The sequence below is a fragment of the Macaca fascicularis genome, chromosome 2 (genome assembly GCF_037993035.2).
Source record: "Macaca fascicularis isolate 582-1 chromosome 2, T2T-MFA8v1.1".
Lineage (NCBI taxonomy): Eukaryota > Metazoa > Chordata > Mammalia > Primates > Cercopithecidae > Macaca > Macaca fascicularis.
This window is the reverse complement of record NC_088376.1, coordinates 177,396,339-177,422,154: the sequence shown is the minus strand read 5'-3', so window position 1 is coordinate 177,422,154 and position 25,816 is coordinate 177,396,339. Positions and strand designations below refer to the sequence as shown.

General features: G+C 34.6%; 1 protein-coding gene and 1 non-coding gene across 8 annotated transcripts in view; both read right to left on the bottom strand.

The window, feature by feature from the left end:
- The window catches only part of CBLB (Cbl proto-oncogene B), a 214,374-nt gene that overhangs the window by 5,805 nt on the left and 182,753 nt on the right, over positions 1 to 25,816 (bottom strand). For 4 of the 7 annotated variants that reach the window (XM_005548241.4, XM_005548242.4, XM_005548243.4 and 1 more), the window contains 5 exons: positions 24,641 to 24,787; positions 21,043 to 21,137; positions 20,798 to 20,929; positions 17,741 to 17,881; positions 8,484 to 8,603 (listed from right to left, as the gene is read on the bottom strand). In XM_005548241.4, coding sequence (XP_005548298.3) covers positions 8,484 to 8,603; positions 17,741 to 17,881; positions 20,798 to 20,929; positions 21,043 to 21,137; positions 24,641 to 24,787 — 635 coding nt within the window. The remainder of the gene's footprint in view (positions 1 to 8,483; positions 8,604 to 17,740; positions 17,882 to 20,797; positions 20,930 to 21,042; positions 21,138 to 24,640; positions 24,788 to 25,816) is intronic. The other 3 variants (XM_005548244.4, XM_045384596.2, XM_074033534.1) reach the window with 1 other exon arrangement.
- On the bottom strand, positions 16,172 to 16,277 carry LOC123571974 (U6 spliceosomal RNA). The gene has a single exon (XR_006696332.2). It is a non-coding gene; the product is annotated as a U6 spliceosomal RNA (small nuclear RNA).

The window sequence follows — 25,816 nt, the reverse complement described above, 5'->3', positions numbered from 1 at the left end:
TGGTCCTTGCTAATATCTATACTGTTTCTTGGATCTGTAATTAAACATCTCAAACTATTATCGTCTGCTAAATTGCATCTCTTAGTATGTTTTGTAGTTCCATTTATTTTCCTATTAAGTATTTTCATTATATCATAAAGGAATGGACAATAAATTGTGTTTTGCTTTTAATCATTTTCAAAAACTATTAGAAATTATTGAAAGCTTTCCTTTAATCAATTACCAAAAAATTCATATATTTAAATCATGTCTCCTGAGACACTTTTAGATGAGAAAAGTACCTAGACTTTGATACAAAAGTACCTAGACTTAGAAAACAATTAACTTGTTTTCCACAGGTAATTTTCTAAGAAATTTTTAAGTTATTTTGTCTGTCCAGGATACTGAGATGTGCACACGAATGCTAGGCATGTTTGAAAAGAACAGCTGTGTATACAAGTGGGATGAATAATAGTATTCATGACAGCCAGGAATGACTCTAATAAATAGTATAATTGGCAATTAAATCTTAAATCTCAGTTTGGCCACTAAGATCTTGGGCTAAGCAATTTACTTTCACAATTCTCATTCTCCAAATCTACTTTTATATATCTGTGTTTAGAGGTATTATTTATCCCTTTTCAATCAGGTAGTATGAGAATTAATGTAATATACAGTATATGGACTGAGGAGACCATTAAAAAGAAAGAACAATGAATTAATGTTTATAATGATAAGTGCTATACTCAAATGCTATAGACCAGCAATTACTATAAATTAACAGGAATGCCAGAGAAGTATGAAAGAAGTTTTGTTGTGAGTATCTGATTCTACAGAAAGCCTTCTAGAAGAATATTAAAAAGCAAGATCTGGTGCAACCTGAACTACTAGTTGTTAAAAAGGGGATCATTTCCGCATTGACCATAAAAGCAAATTGCTTAGAACCAATCACTCTGTCTCTTCCCAAAGCTCAGACGCAGCCTTCACTTTCTCCACTTTTCTTTTTCACAGTATCTAAAAGTGGATCACACCAGGTCCTCATTTACTTTAGCACTTTCAAATGTTTAGGATAGTGGAAGGAAGCAATGAAATGAAGATGAAACTATCTTCTGTTCCCCTAAAAGTTAATTATATTGCAGTTTGGGAGCACATTGAAATAACTATAAATTTTATCAACCCTATGGAATTTCTGTACCTGAATACACATCATCCTTAAAAATAGTTATTTTGGAAGAGCATGTGTTTGTTTTAGTGCTAACATCCATGTTCATGGTATTTTTGAACTCTTACGACTAATTACAGCAGTATCAAAATAAGTACAAGAATGTGAGCCACAGGATATAAGTAGTACATCTTCTGGGGTAACAATTTTATTAAAGGATATAAGGTCATTAATATTTTAAAGCACTGAAATGAATACAGATACACTAAGGAGTAAAATACAAAGTTTGCACAAATTTTTGAGATAAAACAGACTTTGAAACAATGTCTTGCACTAAAAAACTAAATATTGACCTCTTCTACGTAATGCCCCAGTCCTTTGTTGTTCACTGTAAACTCTTCTTTGAGAAAGAAAGATTTGAGAAGCCCTGGTTTCGTAGTAAATTTTGATTCAGCTTTCCTTTTCTGAGCATGTAAAAGAACAGAGTGATGTGGCAGCTCATCAATAAGACAGTTACTATACCACTGTTACGACTTGAGACCATCACTGCAACAGTTACTACTGTTACTACTTGAGACCATCATTAGGAGAGTTACTACTGTTACTACTTGAGACCTTCACTACACAGTTAACTGCTGTTACTACTTGCAGACCTTCATTACAACAGTTACTACTGTTACTGCGTGAGACTGTCATTAGGACAGTTACTACTGTTACTGCCTGAGTCCCTCACTACAAGACTGAACAAAGGGACAAACACAGAAATGATAACAACAACAACAAAAAAAAAAACAAAAGAAACTGTTTTAAGGAAAGGGTTGAGAAAGAAGAAGAGAGCTCCCTGCTTCTAGTGAGCAAAGGCAGCACCCTGAGCTTCTACAGCCCTTTGTATTTATTGGGTAGAAAAAGCAGGGAGGGGGAGGAGGTAATGATTGGTCAGCTGCTTGACTGATTACAGGTTCACATGATTGTTAACAGGCTTCAGATGTGCCTAATCACAAGCAACACTTGTGCCTGGGTCCTGACTGCCCTCAGCATCCCTTCTGGGCAGCAGACGCAGTTTGTCAGTTTCCCAACATTCCTTTAGGAGAACAGTTTGCTGTTTACTCGTATAGCCTCCAGTAGTATACTGAGTTGATCACCACCCTCATTCTTTCGGCCTCCAACAGAGTGACATACAGAACAATACTGGATGGCATGGGAATTAGCATAACATGGTTGGAATAATACCTAGAATGATTACTCGAGGTCATACATTCTAGGCGGGGGCAATCATTGGTTCTCGTGGGATGAAAAAAAAAAAAATTTATATGCTAATATGGTTTGTGGCCTTCCCAAGAGCCATAGTACATAGAGATATATCTCTAACTCTATGTCTACTAAGCACATCTGTGGTATTAAACTGTCATTTTTCCTGGGGACAGAAAGCTTATTAGGAAAAAAAAAAAAAAAAAACAACAAAGCAGTGTCCAAAAGACCCATAGGCAGACCATAATTTTTTAAGTGAGACACAATGCTGTATATCTACATAACCTCTATTTAAAGAATTGAGAATAGTTCATTTCAGTGGCTGTCAATTATTTTGCCACAAAAAGCCTTTATTACTCCCCTCATCATATAAAGATTGGGTTGGGTTTTCTTTCTGTCTATATTTTGAAAGATGTGTCTAATAAGCAAATGCTATTGTGTTGATGAATACATTTTCCCATTTTCTATTATACTGGATCATGTTCAACAATAAGTATAACACTGAGCTTCTACATATCTAGACAATAGCAAAGGGATTTAACGTGATAGTTTTCTTGTATATAAAGTTAGGGTTTCTGTTATGGTTTCAAAATGTTAAAAATGTATTTGATAGCACATAAAAATAATGGACTGTCAAACAATAATTTAAAATGACATTTTTTAAAATGATGCAGTAAAATATTTATAATACTCTTAAATGGAATTGAGACAGAATTGACATATTGAGTTTGATGTCGAGATCATAAGTGAAATGTGCATAGACAAAACATTACAAGGTTACACTTGAAAATGGCAATAATGTTCCTTATTGATAGGGTTATAAGTGATTGCTTTTTCTTATTGATTATTTTCTCTGTAATTTCTTTTTATTTTCCAATGTATATATAGTATGTGCATAAATAGAAAAACTACCACCACCAACAAAATAGTCTCAGATCTCCTCTGATACTCTTAAAGGCCTCAGCTGTACAAGTATCTAAGACTGAGAACCAGAGATTGATTTTGCTCATGTGAAAAATTTAGGAAGTACATAGTGGGTGGCTTTCCTAAGGTCATGTGAAAGATAATCAGAATCTAGATTTTGAAATCTCTAGTACAGTTTTACTATTTCTAAAACCCTCCATTTCTTTGTCATCACGACTATTCCATCACTATTATCATGATTTTACCACTGAACATCTCCAAACTCAGTTTAGCAATTCTTGTGACATGCATATGTACATTTTTTTCTAACTTAATTTTGGCATGCTGATAGGATAACAAAATAAACTTTATTTATTAACAAATTTTTTAAAAACTGAAACTGATTTAAATTCTGTCACGCTTATACTTTCTGCAGTAGCTTGAGTTAGTTACTAACCTTTGCTGTGTCTGTCTTTCTTCTATAAATTGACATTAACAATATCTATTTCAGGCTGTGCTCACTGGCTCATGCCTATAATCCCAGCACTTTAGGAGGCTGAGGCAAGTGGATCACCTGAGGTCAGGAGTTCAAGACCAGCCTGACTAAAATGGTGAAACTCCGTCTCTAGTAAAAATACAATAATTGCCTGTAGTCCCAGCTACTTGGGAGGCTGAGACAGGAGAATTATTTGAACCTGGGATGTGGAGGTTGCAGTAAGACAAGATTGCACCACTGTGCTCCAGCCTGGGTGACAGAGCGAGACTATGTCTCCAAAAAAAAAAAATATATATATATATATATGTGTGTGTGTGTGTGTGTATATTTATTTCAGAGTGGTTATGAGAAATAAAATTATATCTATTTCTATATTACACAGTAAAAATATGTTGATTTATATTTATATGTATAATATACCATATTATGTAATCATATATTTGTATAAAATATTAAATATATAAATGTATAATTATAAATAGATAATATAAAATATACATTATTAAATAAAATAACATGAATATTTATATTTTAGTGTATAACTATATAAATACAATTATATATATTAACATATAAAATTTATATATCTGTATCTAAAATACTTAGCAAAGCATCAGGACTATAGTATACGCTTAACAAACTTAACAGATTTTAATTAGATAAAATAATATTGTACATATTATCTGAAACATACTTTCTAAATCTACTTAGTAAAACAGCCACAATTCTTGGAACAGACATCAAAACTCTTAGACTGCTGACCTTCTCAACTATAACAATAACAGAATTAGAAAAAAATATAAATAAATTTAATTGATCAACGAATAAAAGAAATCTCAAACACATTATAATAACTTTGTTATTCTACCAGAAGTTGGATCATTTAATTCTGGGACTAATTTTTATGCCATAAGGTTGAATTACTGCCAGTCACATGCAGTGGCTCAAGTCTGTAATCCCAGCACTTTAGGAGGCTGAGGTGGGCAGATCACAAGGTCAGGAGTTTGAGACCAGCCTGGCCAACATAGTGAAATTCCATCTCTACTAAAAATACAAAAATTAGCTGGGCATGATGGTGGGTGCCTGTAATCCCAGCTACTCAGGAAGCTGAGGCACGAGAATAGCTTGAACCCGGGAGGTGGAGGTTGCAGTGAGCCAAGATTGAGCCACTGCACTCCAGCCTGTGCAACAGAGTGAGACTCCATCTCAAAAAAAAAAAAAAAAAAAAAAAAAAAAAAGAAAAGAAATACTTATAGAAGGACATGATTTAATAAACTAAATTACAAACAAAAAAATCACATATACTGTTTTAAATATATACAGAAAATGGTTATTTAGAATTAGATTTGTAAGGAAAACAACTCTAGGTTCTCTGGCTTTCAAACTGAAGCTGTCTGTATGCCCCAGTATTTCACGTAGCTGAACTGTGGGAAAACGCAACATTGCCATTTCCTTTGTTGAAACAGAAAATCTTAAAGACATATAATCTACCTTAAAATTACAACCCTTGTGTGAAGTGAAGCCATGATTTTCAACTGAGATCATAACAGAGATAAACTATTGAATATTTGGTCCTAATATAAAATTTATTCACTATTCCATCAATTCTCCTTTAAGCTAGTAAACTAATAGTAGTATTGAAATTAATTCCTTTTGTAATGAGATCTCCTTTATTTTATAATGAGATTGGCTTATTTGGCAATAAGGTCTTTTAATAGTTTCACACACATGTGAGTTGTGCTAAAATCTAGCATTGTTTTCAAGTGTTACCTTGAACTTCCTTCTACATACTAACAATATGAAAAATCACCTCAAGAGTGAATGGTGCACTTCATTAACACAAGCCTTTTAGAGTTTTCAAAGAATGGTATTCAAACTGTAGTACAGTATGTCTTACAACAAGGGAAAGCAAACTGGGAAATTTGTAAAACTTCACACATAGAAGAGACATGAGCCCCATGTGAATAATACAACCATGTAGAGAAACAAGCATATTATTAGCAAAAATATTTGTCCTATGTACAAGTCTATGTGAATTTAACATGCGCTGGTAAGCTCTTCTTATATCTGGGCTACCTATGATATGTTCATATATTTAAATTTCAATTATACATTAAAAAAAACTTTAATAAAACTATAAAATATTTTCCTTTGGGTGTAATAAACATTTAAAAGGCTCTTTGTATATGTAGACATACGTATACATGCAGACATACTTTTTAGATAAAACAAGGGAGATATTTTAAAATCAATGAACCTACATTTTAAAATTCTTTAGAAATATGCTTTCCATAGAAGCCTATCCATAAATAAGTCACTATCAATTATTTACACAGCCATAAGTGACAACAGAAGTTGAATTCATAAGGTATAGCAGTCATACCAGAACCCCCATTTGGTCATCTTAAAAAGGCCTTAATAAAAACAGATTAATTACTGCAAAATAAGAGCTATTAGAATCCTAAAGGCATATATGCATTCAGTCTCAAGGGCTGAATGGAAGGACCTCATCTAGAAGGCAAGCTCAGTCTCTCTGCTGATGTGAAATAAACTAGTCAACAGCCTGGTAGGCCTGTGAGCTTCATGTAAACAAACATCTGTTGGAAAAAAGTATCTTATTTTCTGTGGTTGACTGTGTTTGTAAAGAGAATTTAGGGAGTAGACTGAAATATCTGATGTCACAGCTAGCTGGGGCCCTCAGAGTAATAGTCAGGATTCTTTTATTACTTAGGTAAAAACCAGTTCAGGCTTCTGGCAAATGGCTATTCGGGGATATTTCAACAAGGTTTGTGATTTGAAGTTCTTCCAGACATTTCTAGTGTAATGCTAATCGGGATTCACACTGCTTGAAATCATATATGTGAATGATGTTCCTCTGGGCTCTACAACACCCACTTATTATGCAGCAAACTGTAAAGAAGCTGTGAAAACACTGTGTTTTGGCCACAACTTTTCCCACAACTAAAGTGTACGTTTCTTTTGATCCAGAGCTGGTGGTACTGAATATGTTATTTTAAATCAGTCATAGCACTTTGCTTGAAGTTATATTTTAATGCTATTTTCTTTTAAAAAAAAATGCTTCCTTATGTTATACAGAAGCTGTCAGATACTGTCTTTCTTTCTTGATTCTCATGTTTTGTCATCAAATTATTTTGACTGGAATTTCAGGCTAATCATGGATATATATGAAACCCTAGAATGACTAGAAACAAACTGGTAAGAGAACACCGGACAAAATTTGAAAAGATTAAAAAGATTTTCTATGCTTTCCTGAGTTATATGCAAGCATTTAAACATATAAAACTACACAGGGATTTCTGCATCTCCCAAGCATGGCATCGAGCACATAAGAACTACCATACTGACAATTCTTAAAACAGCTCATTAATTATCTTGATTCAGAAGTTTCAGAATGTATTGCTATTACTATTAGCAAATCTTCTATCAACTGAGGTTTTAGCTTAAAAAAATTTTGAAATAAGACAAAAGTTCATATAGGAAAACTTCTGATATTCACAAATATGAGACAAAAATAGTGCTTATTAGATATGTGTGTTGAGTTTAATACAGACATCGGCTATTCTTCCCTCCTTTTGCCTATTTGCCCACTCAAATCCATCCATCCATCCATCCATCCATCCATCCCTCCATCCATCCATCCCCAACTATTCATCTAAGAAACACATGCTCGGCACTCTGTTGGACACCTGAGTAGGCCTTTGGGAGATGATTAGATTATGCAGGTGAAGCCCTCATGAAAGGGATTGGTTTCCTTACAAAACAGATCCCAGAGTACTCCCTTGCCCTTGTGAGGACACAGTATGAAGGCAGTTATCTATGAACCCGGAAGAGGGTCCTCACTAGACACTGAATGTTGGTACTTCTTGGATCTTGGACTTCCCAGCTTCTAGAACTGTGAGACATACATGTTTGCCGTTTAGGCAATCCAATCTATGGTATTCTGTTATAGTAGCCTGAACTGACTAGGACAAGCAGTGAACCAAACAACATTCTTATTTTCAAAGTGTTAATACTTGAGCAGATGAGAAAGATAACCAACAGTCAAGCAAATGAATTTTGAATAACAAAATTTTAGGTAGTGATGGGTGCTATGAAGAAAAAGCAAAAAAGGAAAGAATATGACTGCAGAAGATAGGGGCTATTTAGATATGTTCAGGGAAAGCCTCCTCGAAAAGCAAAGAAGCAGCATTCTGTTATTAATAGTTATGAGTATGACTTGTATTTATGAAAATGGTACATCCTTCTATTTGATGGCTGTCAGTGGAACACTGGTTGGAGGCCTAAATAAGCTAAGAAAATGAATAGTTTGGTGCCAGTATTAATTCCACAGAGATTTCCATAAAACAGCATTTCAATGTACAAAGAGAATTTCCCCATTTCCCAAATCTAAGACAAAATGAAAGTTAGATAATGAATACATTCTGAATCAACGAAGTGGCTCCACTGAGTGATCAAAGATAATATTAAGCTTGATATTTTTCTTTTCCATGAGGCAGTTTTGTAGCCATCCCTCTCACAATGCAAGCTTCATAAGCAAAATGCAAAGATGATCAAAATACTTTCTTAGGTGGACAACATTCATTAAATTATATAATGAATAAGAAGGTGCTATGAAAAGCATAAAAGCACTATGTAACAATAAGGGATTATTGTTACTGTTATTAGCCAACTCACCTGAACACGAAGGAAGCTGATCATAGTCCTGTGATGTTCTGTTAGTTTTGATATTTTCACCTGGTAACCTTCTAGCGGGAGGCAAAGGAACTTGGCCACTTGCTAGATCAACAAAGGGATCTTAAAAATAAAAACAAATTTCAAATTAAAAGGATGATCTGTTGACTGGCTGAAGAAAAAAATTCTAGAATTATTTCATGAAGATTATGGCTTTCAAAAATAAATTAGAAAATTAAGTTCATGACTGATATTAACCATTTTTTACTGCCTGCATATTTTCAAATTTCTTCATCACTTGCTTAAATATGCTCTTCACATTTATTTCCAGAAAATACAGACTACTTGTTTTATATTTATATTTTGCAGATATCTTGTTTAATTATAAGATTGTTGACAGTAAAAAGAGTTTCTAAATTTCATTTTCTGTCCCAATCCAACCTGTACAATATAGAAGTTCTAAAATAAAAGCAAAAAACAAACAAACATACATAAAACCATGGGTTTGGATCCTCCCTGTAAGAGTATTATCAAATTACTTGATCTCTCTAGGCACTGGGCACACAAGATTTGTAAAACAGACCTGAAACTCTGGATGTGTGTGGATTAAATGAAGTTGTGTAAAATCTTCTGTACATACAAGGTGCTTATTTTACATTGGGCATCCTATGCTTAACATCATTGTTGTTAGTTGGCTCACAAAATAGTCAATTTAATTGTTAAAATTATGCCATTTAGTAATTAACATTTGAATATACAGTAAAATGTGATAATTTACCACCTTGGCAGTCAGAGACAGGGCATCTGAAACAGTAAAAAATATGATATTTACTAACTGGAACTAAAGGGAGAAAAAGAGATTTTGTCAACGTTGCTGTATTAAATCATTAACACCATAAATCCAACTGGTTTAACATTCATAGTATTACATGGGTTTAAATTCTTAGAGAATTGATTCCCTTTTTGAGTAGAAGAACATTGTATCTGAAAACCTCAGTTCACTAATAATTTATCTAACTATCATTGCCACCTGAGGCTCTGCTGCTTTCCTCTCATAGTACTTTTATGTTGTCGGTATCTCTGAAAGCACCATCAATTCTTCTGAGAACAGGGATCTCCGGGATCTTGTCTTACTCCTCATGTTTGAATCATACCTCCTAACTCAAACATAGCACCTAGAACACTCTTGGCAAATAGCTTGCACTTAATATTTACTTTTAACCACCACAAATAAATCCACACAAATTCAGATTGTTCACAAATTCAAAATCAGTGAAACCTGAATTGCTAATGTAAAGCAAAAATTGTAAATATTAAAGAAAACCTGATTGAATTTCACTGTTTTAACTTCCACTCCCATTAGACATTAATAATATGTAAGTATTTGATTATTTAAGATGAAAACATATGCTTAAATATTGCCTATTTTTATATTAGGTTTTGACTGGATAATGTAAGGCAGGATTTGAAGCCATTATCTTTTCACCTTTTTTGCAGTATAATAATTATCACCAGCTTTGCTGAGGACTTTCTGACTTAGACAAGGTTCTTTAACTTCTTTTCATTAATTTCAAGATTAAAATAACTCTTAGATTTTGAGTTTTCAATATTTGAAGAATTGATGGTCCAGCTCCATTATTTTCCCAGAAATATGTTTAGGAAGGAATGAGAAGATAAATCGCATGAGACAAACGTTGATCTTTCGGTTTGTTAGAGAAACCAAAGGAAACAAATACGGTGATTTCAGCATAAATTTTGAAATCTCCCAAATTTCAAAAACTAGATATTTCATAAAATTTACTTCAGGTTCTTGTAGACTCTAAATGCCCCTGATATAACATTAAATCAGAGGAAAGATTGTCTTTTACAATACATACACTTGCTTATTTCTTTACGGGAAATTTATAGGCTTGTCAAATATACTTAATGCTATTTCTAATCATCTATTTAAGGTTAAAAAGTAAACTCTGGACACATTTCAGAGCCATAAATAGATAGACTACAAAATATACCACTCTACTATATTCTTCCATTAAACTATATTATTTTAAAAGTACTAGATACACTCAAAATATTATTATAAATAGCAAAAATACCTCCTTATGGTTCTATTTTGAATCATTATCATTTCTATCTTGCATCATATCCTAAGTTTGCTATTTGTCAGCCATAGGGTAAACTGGGCTCTCTAAAGCAAATTATAAAGTTGGAAGCATTCAGGCTTTAAAGGGAAAGACATTAGATATAACACAATTGCTACACAGAGTACAGTAATTACCAGTTGTCCCTGAAAAGAAAATTTTGTAAAGTAATAATGCTTTTCTAAAATAAATTCTTCAAAACTTCAAAAACTACAGAAAAATATTATATCCACAGGATTAAAACAAACTGAAATTATCACAGCCAATTTATCATTTATATAGTAATAAGCGTTTGAGAAATAAATAGATACATACAAAGGTATTAATCTGTTCTAAAAAGCAAAGTACTACTGCCTGTGATTTATAGTATAGCATTGCAAAACTGAAAATTTAATACTTATCTGGGAGATTATAAAAAACTAAGGAAAGATTGGGAGGAAATGGTTTGCTACTTAAAAAAGAAATGAAATATATATCAATAAAAATTACATTGCATACAAATATTTAATAATTATATATAATGCTCATGACATATTAACTGGAAAATGGTTATAAACAGCATGTACTATGAGAAATAAATTTTACATAAATGTGAACTTACATACTCATAGGCAAAAACAAAAACAAAAAAATAAAGAAGGATACCTAACAATGATTATCTTTAGTAGGAGGAAGTATGGGTTTTTTTGTTTGTTCGTTTTTTTGAGAGAGTGTTGCTCTGTCACCCAGGCTGGAGTGGAGTGGTGCAATCTTGACTCACTGCAACCTCCGCCTCCTGGGCACAAGCTGCTCTCTTGCCTCGGCCTCCCAAGTAGCTGAGACTACAGGCACGAGTCACCAATCCAGCTAATTTTTATATTTTTGTAGAGTTGGAGGTTCGTCATGTTGGCCAGGCTGGTCTCAAATTCCTAAGCTCAAGCAACCTGCCTGCCTCAGCCTCCCAAAGTGCTGGGATTACAGGCATGAGCCACCATACGTGGCCCAGAATGTTTTTCTTAATTTTTTTTTTCTTCACTATCTGAAATATTTTCCAAATTTTTTCCAAGTGTAAAAACAGAGGCAAATAAAATTAAATATTTAAAACAATGGCAAATTTCCTCCCTGGCTGTCCATAAACCACCTGGAAAATTTATTGATTATCCCCCAAATTTTAATAGAGTATATCAAAGCAGAAACTAATCGCTAGAAAAGGTTTGAAGAGCCATTTAGGTGAAACAAAGTTCTCCCCTCTTTGCTGCCCTCATGCTTTAGCTCACGTTCTTATCTTAGTGTGTAATGATCTACCATTGGTTTAAATCTTCCAGTGTCAGATAACTCACTACACTCAGGTAGAACAATTCGTAATGATTTAGGAAACTTCTTTGTAGGATGAATGCAATTTTCATTCTTAACATTTCCCATTGATCTTACTCCTACCTTCTGAAGTGACATGGAAGAAATATAATCCTTCTTTTCCAAATATTGTAACCAAAGACAACTCTCATCTACATCCAAGGTCTTCTCTTCTCTGAGCCAATTCTCAGTTCTTTTAATCCATTCTAGTTTACTTTATCATCCTGGTTGCACTCTTTTGAGAATACCCCAGCCCAGCATATTTCAAACTTGAATATGCATCAGAATCACCAGGAAGGCTTGTGACAACTGGGTCCCATTCCCAGGGCTTCTGATGTATTAAGTCTTGAATTTTCATTTTAAAGCACATCCCCAGGAGATGTTAATGTTGTGAATCTGGAGAATACCATTTGAGAACCTCTGCTCTAACCCATTAAGGATTCAACGTCTGCCTGGTCTCCGCAAACGCTGAGCGCTGTGGAGGACTTCACTCCTCAGATTTGAATTCTGTGAGTTCAAGTCCCAAATGGCATGAGCTTCCTTATCATGACAATGCTTTATAAAGACTGTAGTCAACAAAACCCCTAAAACCTTTTCAACAATTGTTGCTAGTGATCTGGATTTTCTTCATATTTTACTCATGCATTTCTGGATCCAAGAATAAAACTTTCATTTATCTTTAATAAAGTCAATTTGGCTAGCTTTCAGAGTTTAACTGTGACTTTAGATAAGATCTTCAAATGAGATTACAGGTTAGAGAAACAGCAAAAGAAAGGTAGCATAAGGACTGACAAAACACTGTATTTTGTGCACTGCACAAACACACCTAGTTATGGTTATGAGAAGGACTTAAATACAACCTTTGTTTTGTTTCTTGAGTCCTGGCCTGGCACAAAGTAGACAGAGGGGTGTCTACTTCAATTCACCAGCAAAAAGGAAGTACTTTTTTGTAATATGGAAAAAAGCACATATACACTAGTGGTAGCCTTGGGATTGGAGACAAAAAAGTGTAAAGCTTTTTGGTTGAGGACTTCAGGTTTTGTTAAGAAATGATTGGCCTGTCCAAAATTGATGGCTCATGTACAGCTGTAGGCATTACTATTCTGCCAAAAGAAATCTTGTATGAAAGCCTAAAATAGAAAAAGAGATAAAAGAAGAACGAGAGCCCTGGCTCTGCTTGCCCTGCTCCCTTGATCCTACAAGAGTCCTGAGGCTCTTTTGCAGAGACATAGGACACTGCAGTTTGACAATCACTACTATATAGAAGTCAATGAGCTATAAGGCTGAAAAGCTGAACCTGGCCCAACTGTGCAGGGCACTGAATGCTGGAATAAAAGTGTAGGCTTGATTAGGTACTTAGTATAATATCATAAGAAAATTCAACCTCTTTTCCTAAGACACCTATCATTTGTCTTTAATTAGAAATAATTATTTCCTCAGGAACAAATCTCAATAATGTTTAGAAAACATGTATCATTACACCAGACTAAGATTTCACAGACTGAACAACGAAAACAACAGCAAAATGCTCACAGAGTTGGTTAAATTTAGCAGTCCCTTTTATTTACCTTTTATAGTTCTAAAACTACTGAGTTAAACTTTAGCATTTGTAGCATATTCTTAATAAAGTCAATTCTTAGGGAGAAGAACTGCTATCGAGAATCTTTTACATTTTTTTAGATAGTATAATGTATTAAATACTTTGCAAAACAATACTCAAATGCTCATTTATCAGCCAAAAAAACCTTTATGCTCTATGATACTATGTAACAGCATTAAAATATTAAAATATTTCTTTTGAAAAGGAGGAAAGTTAATATACATGGCTTTAAATTTGAATCAAAATAATTGTCACCATGAAAGACATAAAGGCGCTGGGTGGTTGATGTCTGTAATCCTAGAATTTTGGGAGGCTGAGGCGGGGGGATCACATAAGGCCAGGAGTTCGAGACTAGCCTGGCAAACAGGGTGAAACCCCATCTCTACTAAAAATATAAAAAATTAGCGGAGTGTAGTGTTGCACACCTATAATCCCAGCTACTTAGGGGGCGGAGGCAGGAGAATCACTTGAATCTTGGAGGCAGAGGTTGCAGTGAACTGAGATCGCACCACTGCACACCAGCCTGGGCAACAGAGTGAGACCCTGTCCCCCCCCCCCAAAAAAAAAAGTCATAAAGGATCTGGTACCAGACTAGAAATTTGTCATGTAAATGACATGAAAGACTGGAAAAGGAAGAAAAAAAGTTGCCTGTTTTTTTTTTTTAGAAATACTTATTGTAAGAGATGGCAACATTATTTGGAACAGAATTAGAATATGTCCATGTATTAAGAGGGTCAAGAGAGAGTCAACAGGCTTGAAGAACATTGCCCTGACCCCCATGCTAGCCTGACACTCTAAGTTAAGGATAACTGTTGTTGAGCTCCCTGGCAGCCATGCAAACACAAAACAGGCAAATCTATAAAATAAGTAAAACAGTTTATAAAACTTGCATTTTAGCTAATAAGAGGGGACATTTTCATTTTAAACTAGTAATTTTTTGGCAGTTAATCCTGAGGGGTATCTTTATGAAGATTTTTACATAAAAGGAAAGGAACAATTAAGATAAAATAAATAAAACCTGTTACAATTAATTCTCTTGACAAAAACAGGTAAAAGTGTATAATTGTGTAAAATATTCTCTTCTATTATAGCTCTTTGAGAGCTTGACTTTATTTTTCAAAAATGCCACAACATCAAAGTTTCATCTACTGGGGCTTAAGTTACATATATAAAAGGTGACAGGAGAGCCAGAAACTATCCTGAACTTAGCATCAGGAAGTTTAAGTAACTAAGATTTAGAATGACTCATTGTTCTAAAAATTATGTTAAAGTCTATGTATAAGACAAAGTTTTGAATAAGTGAAAAAAAATAGCAAAATATAGCAGTGTTGACATGTAGCTATATGAATAAAAGCCTAAGCAGTTATGATATGGTTTGGCTCTGTGTCTCCACTCAAATTTCATTTTGGGTTGTAATCCCCACGTGTTAGGGAAGGAACTGGTGGGAGGTGACTGAATCATGGGGGTGGTTCCCCCATGCTGTTCTCATGATAGTGAGTGCTCATGAGATCTGGTTTTTCATGAATGTCTGGCATTTCCCCTACTTGCTCACTCTCTCTTGCACCTGCTGCCATGTAAGACGTGCCTTGCTTCTGCTTCACCTCTGCTGTGATTGTATGTTTTCTGAGGTCTCCCCAGCCACGCAGAACTGTGAGTCAATGGAACCTCTTTTCTTTATAAATTACCTAGTCTTGGGTAGTATCTTTACGGCACTGTGAAAACGGACTAATACACTATACTTCCTGCTTGGACTGGAATGGGTTATGACACTAGTGCTTTAACTGGCAGCATCCAGTGAACTCATGAGGTCCCAGAGGTCAGGAGGCATCTATCACAAGTGGGTAAACAGTGGATGGCTCAATCAATATTTACTGATGAAAAATTAAGCAGAAGATTATTCTTGAAAAATAAACCACTTTAAGAAAGTGAAGCTGTGTATTCAAGTTGTATGTCCGTAACTTGTGTGTCTTATCAAAACTCTTCAAACTTTCTAAACTATCAAACCAAGTAAAGAAAAAAACACTAAGAAAAACTAATGGTGGACATGACTAATAATCAACTGAGGAAACTGATAAGGGAATCAGTTGGGAATAAAGATTCTCAAGTTTCCATGAGGCATATACGTAGCTAAAGGACAAACTGAGCACTTTTTAAAGATTTTCATGATTTGGTACATCTAGTTCTAGATCCTTGAGGAATCGCCATACTGTTTTCCATAATGGTTGAACTAGTTTACAATCCCACCAACAGTGTAAAAGTGTTCCTATTTCTCCACATCCTCTCCAGCACCTGTTGTTTCCTGATTTTTTAATGATCGCCATTCTAACTGGTGTGAGATGGTATCTCATTGTGGTTTTGATTTGCATTTCTCTGATGGCCAGTGATGATGAGCATTTTTTCATGTGTCTGTTGGCTGTATGAATGTCTTCTTTTGAGAAGTGTCTGTTCATATCCTTTGCCCACTTTTTGATGGGGTTGTTTGTTTTTTTCTTGTAAATTTGTTTGAGTTCTTTGTAGGTTCTGGATATTAGCCCTTTGTCAGATGAGTAGATTGCAAAAATTTTCTCCCATTCTGTAGGTTGCCTGTTCACTCTGATGGTAGTTTCTTTTGCTGTGCAAAAAATATGGAACACTTCACGAATTTGCGTGTCATCCTTGCGCAGGGGCCATGCTAATCTTCTCTGTATCGTGACCCAGCCATCCCATTACTGGGTATATACCCAAAGGATTATAAATTATGCTGCTATAAAGACACATGCACACGTATGTTTATTGCAGCACTATTCACAATAGCAAAGACTTGGAATCAACCCAAATGTCCATCAGTGACAGACTGGATTAAGAAAATGTGGCACATATACACCATGGAATACTATGCAGCCATCAAAAAGGATGAGTTTGTGTCCTTTGTAAGGACATGGATGCAGCTGGAAACCATCATTCTTAGCAAACTATCACAAGAACAGAAAACCAAACACCGCATGTTCTCACTCATAGGTGGGAACTGAACAATGAGATCACTTGGACTCAGGGAGGGGAACATCACACACAGGGGCCTATCATGGGGAGGGGGGAGGGGGGAGGGATTGCATTGGGAGTTATACCTGATGTAAATGACGAGTTGATGGGTGCGGCACACCAATATGGCACAAGTATACATATGTAACAAACCTGCACATTAGGCACATGTACCCTACAACTTAAAGTATAATAATAATAAATAAATTAAAAAAAAAAAAAGATTTTCATGATTTATCTCATGTAGAAATGTAAGGAACTCATGAAAACAAGAATATCTTTACCCTATATTTTCCCAAACCAAGTCCAGGAGGCAAAAGTTTCAGGGCACAGTATCACTAACAGGACAGACTGGAACTGTTAATTAGTATCAGCAGATTCCACATAACAATTTATTTTCTTTTTCCTGATAATTCTAACTAATGCAGCAGATGGTTTATTAAGTCTTCATTTTTATTTCAGATCCTCTTTTGAAATTTTAAAATATACTAATATAAAAAATTAGTTTACTAATATTAAACAAATAATAATTATATAATATATAATATATAAATATATAAATAAATATTAAATAGCATTAAATAGTTACTAAGAAAAAATTAGTTTTCCTTTGAATACCAATAATTAGTGAGTAGATACACACCGAGGCATTAAAAATATCACAAAAAAAATAAAATGCAGCTATTTCAGAAAAACTTCTCTATTCATGTTATAACAATGTAATTTACCAAAATCTTATGTTTTGAACAAAATTATGACACTAAGGCATATCTAGTAAAATTTTAAAAACCTATTAAAAAAGACTGCATTGGGAATCAGGAGACAAAGTCTAAATATGTTCCCATTACTATTAGCTTAACCCCTTAGCAGTTCTGGTTCTCAGGGTTGCATTTTGTAACATAAGGAGGTTTCTGGACTGGACAATCTCTATAGCTTAATTTCTATATTCTGCAGTTCTTTATTGCTCTTTCCATCTCTCTAATTCTGTTGGCATTAGACCAATCAACTGACAAACAAATGTACCCACAATTGCTACTTTTACAACCCAGGAATTTTTCTGTTCTGTTAGGAAGGTAGAGACTAATGAATCACTAGCATTTATTTGATAGTACGGTTTTGGAAATATTTTTGCTTTAAGTGAATAGTTTTCTTTGGCTTTTCCCTCCTACCTGAAGGAAGAAGAAAAAGATCCTGTCCTGAGGATGGCCGGCTACTGGAGCCAGGAGGTTTTGAATGTTCAATGAGACTATGCCTTGCAGGAGGTGGGGGAGGTGGGAGAGATGGAGGGAGGGCATCAAAAGCATCTTCACCTGCATTTAAAGAAAGGTCGATATCAGCAGCAGAACTTCATTAATCAAAATACACAGCATCAAACAAAAGTAATAACTGATTTTCTCTTGCTGCTTATAAAGAATTTCACTCGCAGGGTTTATCCAGCAGTTCACCAACTTTGATAACGGGATCTCATTATTTTGTGGGAGATTCTGGAGAGAAACACACACACGCATATACATACAAACATACATACATACACATACACATACATACAAACACACCAATGCAAACTTTTTCTATCAGGCCTTTTTGTAAAAACCAGCATTGTAACTTATGAAACAGCTCATAGTTTACTTGTAACCTTTATAATATTAAGACTCAGAGTTTGAACTAAAAATTATTATCAGTCACACCATGAAAACAGGATTTTCTGTGTAACAAAAAGAGTTCGCAGCCTTTAATTGGAAAATCACATCAAATACATATAATTTAATGTCACAGAATATTAGATTATCCCATATAGTTTATTCCACTGGATTTTAATTTATTTAACCTAATGTTTCATATATTTGATATGCTGTCAAAATATATATAAAATGTACCTAGAGCAGAGGAATATATTTTTCAATTTATCAGATTTAGCTACAGAAGAACAGCTAAATACAGAAACTTCTCTGGTTCCAAACACTACTTACATTTGCATATTTCCCAGCTTTAATAACTAGAATGTTGCAGCATATTTTTATATCTACTTATTTGTCCCCTGACACACCTTACTATTCTACTCACAGTTTTCATTACCTTGAGTCTTTAAAAAAAAAAAAAAAAGCATATGTAATTTTGCAAGCTAGCTCAAAATACTTTATGAGACAGGGTATACACAAACACATATTCTAATAATAAAAATTCATGTTTTTAAGTTGAATGATTTAAACATAATGGCATATTTAAAGAAAAATGAGGCTGGATGTCGTGGCTCACGCCTGTAATCTTAACATTTTGGGAGGCCGAGGTGCGTGGATCATGAGGTCAGGAGATCTAGACCATCCTGGCCAACATGGTGAAACCCTGTCTTTTATTTGTATAAAATATAAAATATTAGCTGGGCTTGGTGGTGGGGCACACCTGTAATCCCAGCTACTCTGGAGGCTGAGGCAGGAGAATGGCATGATCCCGGGAGGCGGAGCTTGCAGTGAGCTGCGATTGTGCCACTGCACTCCAGCCTGGCGACAGAGCAAGACTACATCTCAAAAAAAAAAAAAAAGATATTACTGTTTACTGAACTTGCTTTAGAAAAAATTTGCAGAATAATTTCTTCAATCATCATATTTTTCTTATTAACATATCTGAAGATACAGGAGAGAGTTTTGCTATCATTTTAACTTTTAGCTATTTCTCACATTATCATATTTATTCAAATCTTTTTTCAGCCCTTAAACATCAGGCACCATGCCAGGGTCATGCATGATATGAAAATCAAAATTATAAGGCTCTGACTCAAGGAGCTGAGATTCCATGAAAGGAGCTTAAGAAAAAGCTCACAAATAGGTATGAGTTACAGGTGAAAGTGTTCGATTGGTCCCATAAAAGAGACATATGCATTGGATGAAGAAAGAGAAATGTAGACAAGCAGTATTCAGTGAAGTATTGAAGAACAGAAAGTACTGGGATATCAGAAGGCTCAAAAATTTATTTGTCAAATGCAAGGGCAGGATCGTCTAAGTAGAGTAAATAGTATGAAGAAAAAATGACATGCACAAGAAGACCTAGAAAAAGGCCAACGTAAAAAGACAGGTTGGAGAATCTATCTACTTTGTCTTATAAAGTAGTCACCCATCCACATATAGCTATTTAAATTTAATGAAAAGTCAGTTCCATAACCACATTTAACCCATATGCAAATATACAGATCCTTTACATCACCACAGAAAGCTTTACTGAACAATGCTTATCCAGGTGATAAAGATCTGGGTAATACGTCTAAAACCAGTGTGCAGAAAGAAGTGGAAGGGAGAGAAAGACTGTAGGTAAGAAGGTTAGGAGGCTTTTGTAATCGATGTAGATGGGAATACAGTCCTGAACTATAGAGTGAACAGGAGCAAAAGATACTGCTATTGTGTCATTCAAAATACTAGTCAGTGGTACTTGTGAGAAAATGGAAGGGTTCATTTCGTATTTCTGGTGGCCTAACAGCCAATTCAGAAAAGCTTGTAAATTGATTTTCTTCAGATATTATTTTATGTTACAATGACTTGTTATTGTGAAGCCTTATGTAAGGTGTGCAGACATTCTAACTGTCTTCTAAAAACAGGATGAGATGCTTCCTAATTAATGAAATTAACAGTGACACTGGCACCAGTCAACTTCAACATACATACATACCTACGTGTACCTTCACCTGTGGATACACACAAATACACATAGGATGTTTCTTCATATTATAATTTGAAACAAGGAAATTGAGAGTTTTTTGAATGTGTTATAGTTGTATTGATTAGAATAAAACAGAATTTATTATCAGTTCTCTACTTATAACTATTTAATTTTGCATAATTTAATTAGCATAAGTGGAACTGCTCATGCTACAAGAAAAGCAAGTTCATATTCATTAAGAATTATTATACTTAAAGAAAATCTGAACACTTCAAGTCATCACTTCAAAACTACTAGAGCACAAAGCTCTCATGTGTTTTTAGACTACATTTAGTATGGACCAAACAACTTGCTTAAAACCTGACTGATGCCCAACTATTACACTACTACTTTAATCATCTACATGGAGTAATGTTCTCGTGAACTTGGGAGTCACCATCCCTGGAGAAACCATTCTAATTTCAGGCACATTCACAACCCAGTGAGTCTGTGTTATAGTGAACTCTGAATTCTGAAAATTCTGAAATTAAGAGAAGAAGGAGAGGTGGGTTGTTGAAAATGTTTTTAAAGGTTTCAACCTAATGGAGGGATGAGAAGATCATAATCAGAGGGCGTCCTGTTGAGTGAAGAACCATGCTTTGGATTGTCCCGAGTTGGAGGCCTGGCAGGTGGTAATGGCACTGGATCAGAGGCTGAATCAAAAACATCTCCTAGAGGATAACACAAAACCTTAATGTATTTTCAGTACAATGGCATGAAATTTTGCCTTTAAATTCTGACCATTAAGATGTACATCACAAAGGAAATTATATTCTATACGTACCCTTTAAATATATGCCTAAGTCAGGGATGTTTGATTTCTTCTCTGAAGATGGACCATGTGTTCCATTCAGTATACAGTGACCATTATCACAAGACCTAAAGGACAGTTCACAATAAAATCATATAAGGAGAATACTTTCCAATGAAAAGTAATTCAAGAGGTAGAGGGAACTAGAATTCCTGCTCATTTAATAAAGTTTGAACATATATTTTCTTTTCTGGAAAAATTATCAGTAATAACATCAAGATACTCCTTATTTTAAAATGTAGAAGTAAATATCTGAAGGAACACAGTCTCTTTTTGTAAACTATAACCAAGAATTACAAGGGCCACAAAAATTGTTGATATCCTAAACACATATGTAAAATTAACTTATCTCTGTGGAAGAATTCAACAGAACCTGGTCAAGTTTTTGAAGTAAAAAAAGAAGTATGTGCCAAGGCAAAAACATATAGCGGTCTCAATGACTTCATTATTTGTTGATAGTATTTAATATCACATTTTTGCTTCTGTAACTGAAAATTTCCTTATAAAAATAAGCTACAGCCCATAAAAGAAGAAAAACTATTAAACTTTCAGTAATTCCATTATAATTCTGACAGGAACATTCAAAGAACTAGAGCCTGTGGTACTATTTCACCACTGCCAAGAACAAAATTCTGGTCCTCTGACACTGCAAAAAATGACTTTAGCAAAGGCCTCGGGTACATGACAAGCACAGTATTTTAATGTGTTTGTAAAGGGTACTACTCACTAGAAAAGTATGCTTCAGTTGTTGGGGCTTTTTTTGTTTTGTTGTGCATGTGTGTCTGTGTGTTGCAAAGGCTGGAGTGCAGTGGCACGATCTTGGCTTACTGCAACCGCCGCCTATCAGGTTCAAGCAATTCCCATGCCTTAGCCTCCCAAGTAGCTGGAATTGCAAGTATGCATCATCACGCCCAGCCAATTTATTTTTATTTTTCAGTAGAGACAGGGTTTTGCCATGTTGCCCAGGCGGTCTCAAACTCCTGGCCGCAAATGATCTCCCCACCTCAGCCTCCCAAAGGAGGCTGGGATTACAGGTGTGAGCCACTGCACCCAGCCAAATTGTTGGTATTAATTCTTTGGAATCATACTGTGAACACAATGGCTAAAATTGGGCCATGGGAAGATAGCAGTAGGAAGAGAAGATAGGGAGCATATTTTGCTTCAGTATATAGCTCTATAACAATCAACTGACAAAGAGCTATAGAAATCAGAGTTTACATTTTACTTTCCTCTGATTTACTCTGAATTTTTAGAGCAAAGTAAAAGTGCATATGTAATGGAGGAGATGGTGGATATTTGAATAGATAATGCAAGAATGCTTCATCTGAAATTCATTTCTATTCTCTCTGGTGGCCACTTCTCTTTAAGGGGCCAGATATAGTTCATTTAAAAATAGTTATCACGTATTGAACCTTCATAACAATGATGGATTTTTACTGAAATTAAATTGAATTATTCATTTACTGTGTCATTTTTTCTACATATTGACAATTCACTTCTCCTGATGTTCTAAAGGGGTAAAAATACACACAAGGAGAGAAAGAGTTAAGCTTAAAGAGCTCTTTGGAGAGGACGAAAGAAGATACTTCATCCATCAGCTTTCAAGAACAAATTAGATAAAGAATTCACTCCAATTACATTTAGGGATTATCAACATTTATTTCTCTTCTGTAACAATAGAAACATGGTAATGATGGTTATAATTCAAATTTATTTTCAAGATTTGGGCGTTCTGCCACAAAAAAACTCATCCAATATGATGTAACAATTAAAATTTAACGTATTAAAATATACTCCTCACTTATTCAGCAATAAAAAAAAAAAAAAAGACTCCCAAAGAGACCAAAAAAGCTCATCCTACTTTAGTTTTTAAAAATTACTGCACATTTGCAAGAGCCAAAGAACTGAAAATTGTAACAACTTATATTTGATGAGAAGGAATATCTTTTGTTCTCAAATACATCACTAGCTACTTGGTTCTTCTGATACATAAAATTACCTCCTCGTTATTTCTTTGTCTTCTCAATGATACTATTTTATCAACAAATTTCTAATTTAAACACCAGCAATAGCAAGGAGTGTTTAGGTTCTTGCTTTAAAAAAAATAAAGTCCTGTGGTGTAGACTGTTAATTCTGGGTAATAATTCAGCAGAATGTTGCTAATTCTAACCAGGGTCACTTATTAAGACAGACATCTGCTTAAAATGAAAATGTGCTTCTCTTTCCAAGTGCTGCATTTTCTAACTCAGTGAGATGCCTGAAGAAACACATTAAAACATTTTTTAGTTTTTCATTGGAAAAGAAGGGAACACCGTACTTATAAAATGTTTTCAGTTGATTGACTTGACCTCAAAAGGAAAAGGCACACTAAGTAAAGATGGCACAGAGGACTGAAGTAATTGCCATCTCCCCTATCCTTCAGTCAGTCCTGGAGAGATGCTGGAATGCAGGGCCAACAGCAGTACTGGAGTCCTATTCTAGGTGCCAAGCATGGCCCCAGGAATGTTATACAAAGGAAAGCAGAACTCAGAAACTAAGTTTTGAAGCTGAGAGTACTGAGTACCTCATACATGTCAGTCAGGTAAAACAAACAAACGCAGAAATATGAGATTTCAGTTTATAAATTCAATAATATAAATGCAGACTCATGCTTTTACTTAAAGATAAATTAATATTTCAATACAAACAACACATTATTAATAACTCTTATTTACCTTAATGGGGCTTCCAAGTCAAAGACCAAGGCTATCCCCATGTAAGTGAGAATAAGCAAACAAAAGGAACGAAAAACCCCCATTATTCCTCACATTTTTTTTTTTTTTTGAAACAGTGTCTAGCTCTCTCGCCCAGGCTGGAGTACAGTGGTGCGATCTCGGATCACTGCAACCTCTGCCTCCCGGGTTCAAGCGATTCTCATGCTTCAGCCTCCTGAGTAGCTGGGACTACAGGCGCCCGTCACCACGCCCGGTTAATTTTTGTATTTTTAGTAGAGACAGAGTTTCACCATGTTGGTCAGGCTGGTCTCGAACTCCTGACCTCATGATCCTCCCGCCTCAGCCTCCCAAAGTGCTAGGATTACAAGCGTGAGCCACCACGCCTAGCCTATTCCTCACATTCTTATTTGATCTGAAGGAAGGTAAAACAGCACTTGATAGAAAAACAGAAAGTTAAGGGAAACAACTTGGTATTTGTTCCCATTCTTCAAAATCTGAATAGAAGTAGGTAGCAAGTACATCAAGAAGGAAAATGAAAATAAATTATACTAGTCTTTACATTATGAAGAAAAATTCTAAGGAAGGTCAGAATAATACCTTAGTTTCTGAGCACTAATTTTTTCTTCATGAGATACATGCTTAGAACTGATCAAATAAAGTGACTTCCTGATTAATGAGAAATCTGCATCTTTTAGTTTTCTTTAGAAGTAATGCAGGGAATGGTATACAGGAAGAGAAGGCTTTGAGCTTGAAATCAAGGATTTTTAACTAGACGTAAATCAATTGTTTAAAAACAAACATTGCAAATGATAATGCTTATGCAGATCTAAGTGGCAAAAAGCTGCCCGTATTCTTACCGAACAGGAGGTTTTACATTATGACAATGAGATGGTTGTGAATTCAGGGAAGCAGGGTGGGATGAAGGAATCTTGTATTCATCATCATCTTCCTCTACTGGGTCTCTTGTTTTCTCTGAAAGAGAATTTGCTAGCGGACCAGTACACCTACCAGGGGAAAAAAAATCCAATCTAGTTTAAGCATAATATTCAAAACAGGCAAGTCTGATGTGACATATTCAAGTCAAAGAAGCTACTTTATCACTTATGTTCATTATTCAAGTACAGGGTATCATCTGAGAAGCTGTTCTTATATTAAATACAAATGAAAAGGATTTTCAATCTTTTGTTAAGACTCTTGATGGGATAAAAGAATTTTCATCCTTAAAATTTTAAATGGCACAATAGGAAAAACTAGTAACCTGTTGAATAAAATAAAAAGATGTTGGATTCGTAAGATAAAATGTATAAATTTATTCAAACCAAAGCTATTAAAATATTAATATTTTATCTCAATTTAAATCAAATGGGTAAAGTATGATGTTAAAATAATAAGCATGGTAGTTTTATATATTAAAGAAGTCTTTACAGAATGGTCAAACTTTTTGTCTCCTGTGAGTATTATTTATAGTTGGAAAAATATCCAGTTTAATTCTGTAAAACTTAACTATCCTGTGAAATTATAGTTGAAGTTGTTAGGTTTTTCTTCCTACCAACAACTGAGAGCTAAAAATGAATGGAATGATTAGATGTAGATAATGAGATAACTTATTTTTAAGTCTTTGAAGTAGAGTACATTATATTTATGGCTTGGATTCCCTGGCTAAATAAAAGAGAATTAAAACGAGTAAAACCATCATCTCATATCAAAAATATTAAGGATTTCACTTATCCATAAGAGTAAATAAACCAAATAAAACAAACCCAAACAAATAGGCAAACATAAACATAATGTTTTTCATAGCTGTTGCTACTGGAGTTTAACCCTGGCTGAAGCCAATGAAAAATGCCAAAGCAGAAATGCACAAACTCAACCTGATTCACTTTAGGAAGACGAACTAGTTTGCAAGGCATTGCAAATACACTAATCATCATGAACCTCATGAGAAATCTGTTCAATTTAAAAAGGAAAAAAAAAACCCAAAAAACAAAAAACTAAGTGACTGCAATTTTGAAGCACCTTCTGTAGAGGGAGCA